The sequence below is a fragment of the Anopheles darlingi genome, chromosome 2 (genome assembly GCF_943734745.1).
Source record: "Anopheles darlingi chromosome 2, idAnoDarlMG_H_01, whole genome shotgun sequence".
NCBI lineage: Eukaryota > Metazoa > Arthropoda > Insecta > Diptera > Culicidae > Anopheles > Anopheles darlingi.
Genome location: NC_064874.1, coordinates 30,776,903 through 30,786,902, shown reverse-complemented (window position 1 = coordinate 30,786,902; position 10,000 = coordinate 30,776,903). Strand labels below are relative to the sequence as shown.

At 50.2% G+C, this 10,000-nt stretch overlaps 1 protein-coding gene across 1 annotated transcript in view; it reads right to left on the bottom strand.

The window, feature by feature from the left end:
* LOC125951503 (uncharacterized) overlaps positions 1 to 6,349 on the bottom strand; it is a 6,640-nt gene extending 291 nt beyond the window's left edge. The window contains exons 1-3 of the mRNA XM_049680378.1: positions 5,373 to 6,349; positions 1,862 to 2,145; positions 1 to 1,773 (exon numbers count right to left, since the gene is read on the bottom strand). The exon at positions 1 to 1,773 is cut by the window's left edge and continues 291 nt beyond it. Of these exons, the coding sequence (XP_049536335.1) occupies positions 946 to 1,773; positions 1,862 to 2,145; positions 5,373 to 5,625 (1,365 nt within the window). The 5' untranslated portion in view covers positions 5,626 to 6,349 and the 3' untranslated portion in view covers positions 1 to 945. The remainder of the gene's footprint in view (positions 1,774 to 1,861; positions 2,146 to 5,372) is intronic.
* Positions 6,350 to 10,000: the final 3,651 nt, after the last annotated feature.

Below are 10,000 nucleotides of genomic sequence, written 5' to 3'. Positions count from 1 at the left end.
TCAGCGCTCGACACAAGCGGCTCCTGCTGATAGGGACCGCGTATGAGCTGACCGACTTTCCGGTGGTAATGAAACACAAACCGTAATCTTATTGTAATGAACTACTTTCCAACTCCCGCTCCGTGCCCTGATGGACGTGGAGAAGGAGGTCTGTGAGAAGAATGGCACACGAACAGCTCTATAGCTAGTGCTTTCGGGGTTATTTTACGGAAGCGTCGTCCCTGTCTGTCGGTGTCTGTCTGTTTATGGTTAAAAGCGAAACTCCTAATCAGGCCAAGTCACTCAAACCTTTGCCAGCCTCCCGCTCCTACCTACCGGTTCTTATCGCTACAAATATTAGTCTGATTAGTGGTTCTCCTACATCCTATGGATCCCTTAGCTACTTAGCGCTTCCTTTCCCTCTCTACCGGTCTCTCTCTCTAGTGCTTAGTGGTTATTGGTATGGATTAGACCGGTACGCGCACACCGGCGACTTGCATAATCTGGGGAGCTCCCATGCCAACTGGGTGGCCATCGCGCAATAAACGCGTTGACCACTGCACTCTCTTTCTCTCTTATGTACTATATTGCGTGCGTGCGGTCTTGGGAAACTATTTCTATTCGCCATTGCGTTGTTTTCGATCGCACTCGATCGCTAGTAAACATAGCCAAGAACGGCGGTGGTGGTGGTTGTGGCGTCGGATGATGATGATGCTCGACGACACAAGGCGCTATCGCTAAAAGGTGGATGCTAGCCGCTTGCGGCACTAAGCCTCCCCCCCTCCCCCAGGGACCAGCAACAAGCAGCAAGCGAACGGGAGAAAAACAAATCAACGTCCAACCTTGAACCCATTCTTCAAAGTCCCGCCTAGCGGCTTCACGATGGATTCCGTGGGTTTTGCAGGCCGGACACACATCCGGACGATTCGCACACACATTGCTCCGATGGTCCGCACTAATCCCTGCTTAGTGGTAGATAGTGGTGAGCCGCTGGAGAGTGCCCTGATCGTACAGTTCAAGTGCGATGTCACGCATGCGCGTGTGGTAATCGACCGACACCAGCTGGGCGATGCGCTTCTCGTGGTTGTTCGACTTAAAGTCGCTAATGGTGACACCGTCCAGGTCGAGGATCTGGTCCGGATTGAAGGTGACGGCCGGTAGCAACCACATGGCAATGCCGAGCCCGTACGGTAGACATCGATCGTACTCGGCCCTCAATCGGCCATACGAGAATTGCTGTTCGAAGTGGCGCATCCGCGGTTGGCGCATCTGGTCGGCAGGTAGATGCTGCTCCAGTGCCTCCAGCAGAGCCCGACGGTACAGCAACAGCAGATCGGCGGTATGCTGCTGACGGACATCACGCCCCGTACTGGTATACAGCAGATGGAGAATGTCGATGACCGGTGTCGTGCAGCGCATCGTCTGTAGATCGATCAACCGCACCGACTGCTGGTCTGCGCTGAACATCAGATTGTTGACCCAGGTATCACCATGGCAGATGACACGCCACGATTCGTCCACGAGATTGCACACCAGCCCGGACATGAGCCGGTACAGACGGCCCGACGAGAGACCCTGCTCGATGGCCTTGATCGGACGGTCCAGCTCACCGGATCGGTTACTGTACCGCAAGCTGTCCAGCGCACCACGCAACGATGTTTCGAGGGAATGGGTATAGAAGTCGGCCGCCTCCGGACAAAACACGATCTCACGCACCTTGGCGCATACGCTCGCGTACTGCGCCGGGTGGCCATGCTTCAGTGCCAGTGAGGTCGCGTGAAGCTTCGCCAGTTCCTACAATAGTAGTGCGTGTAGAGTAGAGGAGGGAGGGACCGTTAATTGTACCTGGCTGGCCAGTAAAATTCTCCAGTGACGGCATTACCTTCATGACGGCGCTACAGTGCGCAAAGCTGAGCCCGATGCGTCGATCGACCATACTGAAACCGAGGGTTGTCAGGTCCTTCAGCACAATCCGATCACCCCGATCGTCACTGCCTGCCGTCAGGCACGTGGGGTACGGGAGCTTGTACGGGGCCAACCGCTGCAGAACCGGAATGATGCTCGTGTAGGCCGTGATCTCGTTCTCGAAGGCAGCATCGCAGCGGAACAGTTGGCGCCGGTGCGGGTTCGTGATCTGGCGTTTGAATATCAGCGAAATGGTGAATGCTGTCACAGAGAGAAGCAGGAATGGGAAAGAGAGCGGGAGATAGAGAGGTCATTTCGTGGTTGAAGTGAATGTTCAAGTGACGATTGGAGACTACCCACTGATAAAGCCGGTTCTTTTTTTATGTCCAAAAGATAATTCAGTTTTACATTCTCAACCTACGGGTAGTGACTACTTACTACGAGGGAGGATTACGAAGTAGTTTACGTATAGGAATCATCCAGTTACCTGCTACCGGTTACTGTACCATTAGCATTCCATTTGTTTTTCGTAATAATTGATTAGAAGGTTCAAGATCCGTGTCAACGCTACTATCAGCGATGGAGGCGTAAACAAAATTTCCTTAGCTAAATTCAATAAAAAGAGGTTGGTATGGTTTTCAAGGCGCTGGTAAATAGGCCTTACCTAATCAGCATAATAACACCGTACTACTGTGCCAAGCGGTTCGATGTTTTAATACCCTTGCAGATAGAACGCTAGGCGCCAATAATAGTATTGTAATCAGCACCACGGTGGTTGTAATGCGCTGCGCTCGCATTACAACCACGTGTTCTGATCAACCACGCCACCGTAGGCCACGGCATTAAAACCAAGCATATGCGCGGAATGCATTATCATTAATCGCGCTTTTCAAACATGCGGGCTGCAAATGCGTCATTTCGTCATTCGAAACCATTCAGCCAATCGATTACACCACATCCGTCTGATGCGCGCCTCATTTTATGCGGCGCATCCATCATGATGATTGAAATTCATGCTAAGCGTATGTTACGATGTGACTTCTGTAGCGTTTTTTGGGGCCGGTCGAATTTCCATTTTTTCGCCAGTCGCAAAATCCGCGATCCGCGCGCGTGTGTCGCTAAACCGAAATCGAAGCGCTTTCTTTCGCGCGTTGCATAAATCGACGCGTCGCCATCATTTGCGATGTGAATTCCGATCGCCACGGATATTACGCGACCAGCGACGCATGCCGCCGTGCACGATGGCCACGTACTTTAACGGTCACGATCACGTACCGCACTGTCATTTGCTCTAGTTTTTGGGAAGGGGAGAGGGGGGAAGGGGCGCAGAGGAGTGGCAGCTCTGGAAGGTGACGAATCGAGCTCAAGGTGTCGAGTGCAAAGTGACGAAACAACCCTGCCTGAGCACGTTTGATATGACAACCGCAGCCATTACGAGAGCCGCAGAGCAGAGCGAGAATGTATGTATGAATGTTAATTGCGGCTACAAATGGTTTATGCCACCTGGTTTTTTTTTCAACACTTTCTAGCTCATATCTCCAACATCCAACATTCGGCTTCGTTCGTTTCGCGAAGGATTAGAAAGCTAACAGCCAGCAGCAGAATCATAGGCTATATCGGGCTTACAGAAATTCTCACAGGCGGGTCTATGAGGTCAGCGTCCTTTTATGCGCATCATAAAAGAGAACGAGTACACAGGTATTTCCGAGCGGCTTGGAAAAGATAGTGCATCCAGCGAGCAGCGTATTTGGCCCACGACTTGCCGCAAGGCTCACATCCATACTGTCCACGCTAGATGGACACCGCTGCTTGGGTGTTCCTAAGTGGGCCAAGCTTTGTCCTGCAACGTCATAGTTGCTCCGGTTTGCATGTTTACACCAGTAAGATAGTGCACGAGATGCGGCAACAGAGAGCGAGAGAGAGAAACGGAATTGTAGGTTAGTCTAACAAACCTTGGATTAATTCGGGACGGTTTGGGGGCATCATGACAGGTCAGGGAGCCTCTTATACTGAATGCGCTGCCCTGCCCTGCCCTGCATGCCTTCTAGTACGCCTTTTGCATCGCATATTCACTATTCATGTTTCATCCGCTATTAAATTTCATCTACCCCTTCGTTCTCCGTTCCTCTACCGTTACAGTCCATCGGTGTGTATGCGTCGCCGTATGCCGTTGAATTGCGCTCTATGCAGCGTGGCTCGAGCGCCACATCGTGACGGCGTGTCCATAGTGGCATAGGTCAAGGTTGTGGAGCTAACTGGAAAAAGGGTGAGTTATTGGGGAGGCCGTAACGCTCAACGGTCACAGTGGACCACTAGTGTTGTTGTTGTTGTTGTTGTCAAACCGGAAGGTCATCGAACACACACACACACACACACACACATAATAGCGGAGTGTGCGGCCCCTTTACGGTATTCGGTTTTCCGTTCGACTCAATTCGTATTGTTTGTTTGTTTCCGCCGAGAAACCATCAAACTTTCCAATGAAAAAGGTCTCCCTCGCCCCCTCCCCAACCTTCCATCCGTTTGCTTCATCATCTAAAGACAACGAACGACGCTCAGCACGGCTCCAAAAACAGCGATCCAATGCGAGCGACGGTACGGTACTGCGTCAACTCCTCCCCACCCCCCAAAACCCATCTACTGGCGCCATTCGGATCGACTGCTGGCTGGTGCATTAGATGCAGTGCGTCAACGCCAGCACACTGCCAACCGCCAACCGCCAACCGCCAACCACCAGCACCGTACCACTGCGCCGCTACTGAACTTGACATTGAAATGCATTCCCACGCCGTCAGGCGAGCAAAAGAATCGATTTTCGTGTGAAAGTGGGACCACGGTGCATTCGGTCACAGTGTGGTTCGCATTCGTGTTCGCATTCGAATGCACCGCGCGCGGTCCCGCGGAAGCAACCGAAATCCCGAGTACCGGGCGTCTCCATCATCGCATCGTGTAAACTGCGCTGTCGGTATTCTGGAGAACGAACGGTATTTTATTACATCTAGGGTGGCATTGGCTTTCTACTTCTGCTTTCTCCTTCTAGCATACTCGAGCTGCCATAGATGCTCTCTCTCTCTCCTTCTGCTTCTTTCACTCCATCTCTCTTCCTTGCTCTGTGCTTCTTCTTTTTCTTCTTCTTCTTTTGCGCCGTATGCAGCGTGGCGTGCAGGAGGCGATGGAATGCACCAGGTGAAGGTCGGTCATTGCTCAACTTAGAACTGAGGCGCACACGTTCGGCCACCTTCTACGTGCTACCTGCGTTCTGTGGGCTTGACCTGCTCTTATGTATGTACGTGTGCGTTCCGCTAGGTATGCATTGACCGCTTGCGACCCTCGAGCCGACTCGAGTCTGCCGACAGTTGCTGCTGTGGTGCAGTGTTTGCAGTGCTGTTCATTTCATTCGTAATCGACCAACAGAACCGACAAGCCCCTGTCGGGGGATCCCGTGATAATCACGTTCGCCGTTGGCCACTGGCCACCGTTACACTTACCATGATTCTGTCCGTCGAGCGTCTTGACGGTGCAGTGCGCGACCACACGTTTGATGATCGACATGTAGTTGTCGCCTTCGCGGCTCCCGGGCCCACAGAACACCTCGTCCACGGTGACGGCCCGCCAGAAGTCGGCCGGTTCCTGGGCGGCCAGGATTTCCTGTACCGTGTCCTTGCGCTCGGTCGCATCCTCACCGTACTTGCCACCTCCACCTCCACCTCCTCCATCGACCACCAGCAGTTCCTGCTTCATGGTTTACGTTTGGAATGGTTCTTCGATTCTGTTTCTCTCTCTCGCCACGGAACACCGGTTGGCCGTTTGGCCACCTGCACCGATGCACCAAATACTGTTCCTCTCAGCCAGCCAGCCAGCCAGTCAGCCAGTCAGCAATTCACAGTCAAAAAACAGTCAGCAAATCTTCTCGCAAAACACACACACATAAACAGAACGGTAACGGAAACTTTCACTTTAAGCCGTCGGAACCGGATCCCTGGGTGTTGTGTATTCAAAAGGTCCCCGCCAAAAAAAAAACCCGTTAACCGACGTAGTAACCGCGTCCTTGACCAACGACAACACACTAGCAGTGGGTCATCATCGGCGGCGGCTCACACACCACGGCACGCAACGCAACGGCGCAGCGCAACACAAAGCCCCCCGAAAAGCTCGCTCAGCTCTCGACCTCCTCGGACACGGACAGTCGCAGAGCAACTGATTGATGCTCCCTTCGGTGATGCCCGGTCGGTGCTCGGTCGACGGATGCGAGTTTCACGTGCGGATCGCTGAACGGTTGCTGACGGTGTATGGCTTATGAAGTGCACCACCGTCGTCGTCGTCGTCGTCGTCGTCGTTGTCGTTGTCGGTTGCAACTGAACTCGACACTCGCACGCTCACATGCGCTGCTCACACGAACACTATGCGGCCGCTGCAGGGCGGCTGGTGGTACTTAGGTAGTGCATTCGCGTAACCGACAGCCCGAACCGAATCCCCCGATTCCGAAGTATACTGCGTTTGTCTCCTCTCACCAGGATAACCCAATTTTTTTTTAGATGCCGAACAAATCCTTTATCCCTCACTACATGACCGTGGAATCCAGAATGAGGAGTGTTGTTGTACTCTTGGCGCCGGTGATCACTTATACTGGGGTCAAACACATATCCACTAGGAGCAGATAGGAAAGGAGGAAGGGAGGGAGGTCCGGTCACCGACGCCGTCGGCGGCTGGTGACGTAGCCGCCTACTAGGGCCGCCGCTTCCAAGGGGAACTTCCAAAAACCGCACCGAATTCAACGAAAACACCGAAAACCGGTCCGGTTCGTCCTTGAGCGCGTGCTTAGAAGGGCACCGAACCTTACGCACCTTTGCCTTTGGCGCTCTCTCTCTCTCTTTCTCTCTCTCTCTCTCTCTCTCTCTCTCTCTCTCTCTCTCTCTCTCTTTTATACAAAGTACGATGGCCGCACCACCCGAACTTGGCCACCAAACTGACTTGGCGCACTTGACTGTGCGATCGGATCGCCGCTGGTCGAGACACTGACTCAGACGACCAGAATCTCACCGCTGGGCGCCGGTTCGGTTGGTGGTCGGTTCAACAACCACCGCGGTCATCACTGCTACACTGCCGATACTGCCAAAAAGGCTCTGCCAGCCAGCTTAGCAGACAGCATCGACGATCGACGCGCGAGCAGAGCTGCGTTCGTCAGACCACGGGCGAGTTGATTAGAAATCAAGTTACGCGTCGAGACGCGTAAGCATCCGCGAAACAGACACTCGAACCCACCCCTCCATCCCTCTCTTCCTCTCTCCTATCAACCTCGGAACACGCACGCACTACTCCGTACGTTTGAAAGAGTGTTCGCGGTGCTGATCGTCGTTGCTTTGCGATTTGCAGAAGAAAGAAAACGCTGAATTTCGTTGATAAGGACACCAGAGAAAGAGAGCGAGAAAGAGACAGAGAAACAGAGAAACAGAGAAATAGAAAGAGAAAGAAGGAAAGAAGAGAGTAGAAATTGTTTACATTCCAAGTCTACAATCAACCAAACACGTGGTCGCTGTTAGAATCGTCTGCCAAGCCTATCTCATGTGTTTCCAACGTAAACGCGTCAGCATGGTCCGCAAAGAATATAATCGCCAATCGTCTTCCTCCCTTCGATTTTCTTATGAATGGGGCGCTATCACCTTTCCATTCCTCGCAGCAATGTCGACATCTCCATTTTGATGAAGTGTATAAGTTGCTCGTTCGGTAGAGCTACCAAAATGGCTCATTCAACTCAAGCAGGAATATTTGGAAGACTACCGATGGGTGCCGATGACCCCAATGGGACATCGGGTCAAAGAATCGTCTCGAGGATCATTTCGTCGTTTGTAGATTAAGACGAAGGTCGCTTTTCATTCATTGGTTGCTAGGATTTCCTATTTTTTGCGATTGTCAAGCTGATTTGTACGGAAAAGCGATTGCTTTTCTTAAAAAACATTCTCGACGATCACAAAGGTAATCGGTTGGAATGGATTGGAGTTCAGTTGGAGCCATCGGGGCATTTTACGGTCAGCGAGATATACTTCAAACATTTCCTTCCAAAGTACAATCCAATCATCACATTTACTTATTCTGCATCGCTCGAGCACCTGCAGCTCCCTCCCTCGACTCCCGCCAATCGGATGCAGTGACTTTGAATATGTCCTGAGCAGACCAGACGGAAAACGAAACCAAAAAAACACACACCCAGTTCGTGCAATATGAAGATCGTAAAACATGCGAGCAACACAATGGAGATGTTTTAAACGGTGGAGTCGCAGCGCAGCGCTTTGTGCCTTCTTAAGGCACATACGGTACGTGAGTGCAATGACGTAGTAGCCGCCGGTGTCTCGTTCGTTGGCGCCTCTGGAAGCGACGAATATAGCGCGCGGAGGGGGTATTGGACTCGATCACCAATCTTCGAAATTCGGCCTTCACGACCAGGTCAGTTACCATTATGGTTGTTTCAGGTTCGATAAGGCACCAACTGCATCTTGCCAAGTGGCTGGCAAATAATTGCCCGTACCGTGGCTTATTAGCACCTGCAATGCGTCGCACGGCGCTGTACTTTTGGGGGCAGGGTCTTTGCATATGGTTTGTTTTTTTTTTTTTGGTTTAATTTTTGCTACGCTGGCCTTTTTCGGTTTTACTACTGCGGTGACTGGCATCTGTGGCTTCGCTTGACCGTCCCGATCGCGGTGGTTTGCAGTAAAGCGTGTAATACGCAAAATGCCGCTGAGCAGTTTGTAATCGAAAACGAACAAAAGATTGTAAGTTATTTTCAAGATTACGGTTGTTTCTTTTTAATTGTATGTAATACAGGTTCTCGCAAATGGTCGCATTAAATGTTGTTTTATAATTTAAAATGACTTCTAGGGTTGCCCGTTGATGATGGTAAATAGTCTTTTGACATTTTCTGTAAGATAAGGTTTATTTATTCTTTGGTATGCTGATGCAACTTCATTAAAGCCGGTTCGTTTGGCTGCGTTTATGGATTTTTTTGGGCACCTCGTACACTCGATATGAGTTTTTAAATATTCAAGGACGGCTCTGCGACCAAAATAGCCAGCTTTCCAACTCTCTCTCTTTTCCATAAATTTATTTCAATGCCAAATGATGCAAAGGTCAAGCTCGGCCAGTTCCACCGAAACATAATGCGATCGATTAAAATTCTCTGTTCGATTGTATTGTGCAGATCACTTTTCTGTGTCGATTAAAACAAATTGTCGTGTTTCGGTGTTTATCCGCCAACCATGGTTGTCCTGGGAATAATTGGTAGCCAGACAAGCCACTGGTCAACCAGACGGGATAATACAATCTGTGCACACGTCACAAACGTGTTTATAATTTTCTTGAGGGTTATTTTAAATGTTTTCTTAAGTTAAAAACAATAAATACGGCATTTAAATATAGTGTATTCATTCTCTCAATCTTTAGTTCATAAAATTCTCCGGATCATCTTCCGTTACAGCAAAAACAACTTTCCATCATGTTGATCCTGCAAGAATATCAATAATTACTATAAGGATGTTTTTTTGGTATTTAAAATTGCGAATTCTAATCCCTGCAGTTGAAACAGAAGCTGGTGTAGCGAGTGATAACGAATAATTAAAAAAAAAATCACTTCCTGGGCGCAAGGCTATTTGAAAGAAAACTTTTTTAATTCGGGGCTTCAATAAATTTGGAAATGCATTGCTCTACTAGTGAAAGACATCTTGCCAGAGGACATCCTGCCTTATTCGTCATAAATTCGTGAAAAAGGCTTGGCTCCGCACCGGTTGGCCAAACTATGGCTAGAAGGCCATTCCGGCATGAAACTGGAGTAGCATCTACTGAATAAAACAAGCATGTTGCTCTTTCTGGATCTAAGTTCATTGAAAAGGGGGCCTAAATGATGCTTGGTGCATCGAATTCATCGGTCTACATCTTTGGCCGGTCAGAGTCGATGGCAAGCCCTTGGTTATGTTTGGTGGTCGGTAGGTGGATCTTGGAAAAAATGGCTAAACAGTGAGTGAGTTTATTCAACAGAACACAGTTATTTTTAAATTTCAAAAACTCTACACGGCTGTGCTCCCCGCTTTTCTGTCGTTTACATCACTGCGGTTTCGGGAGTCGTAAG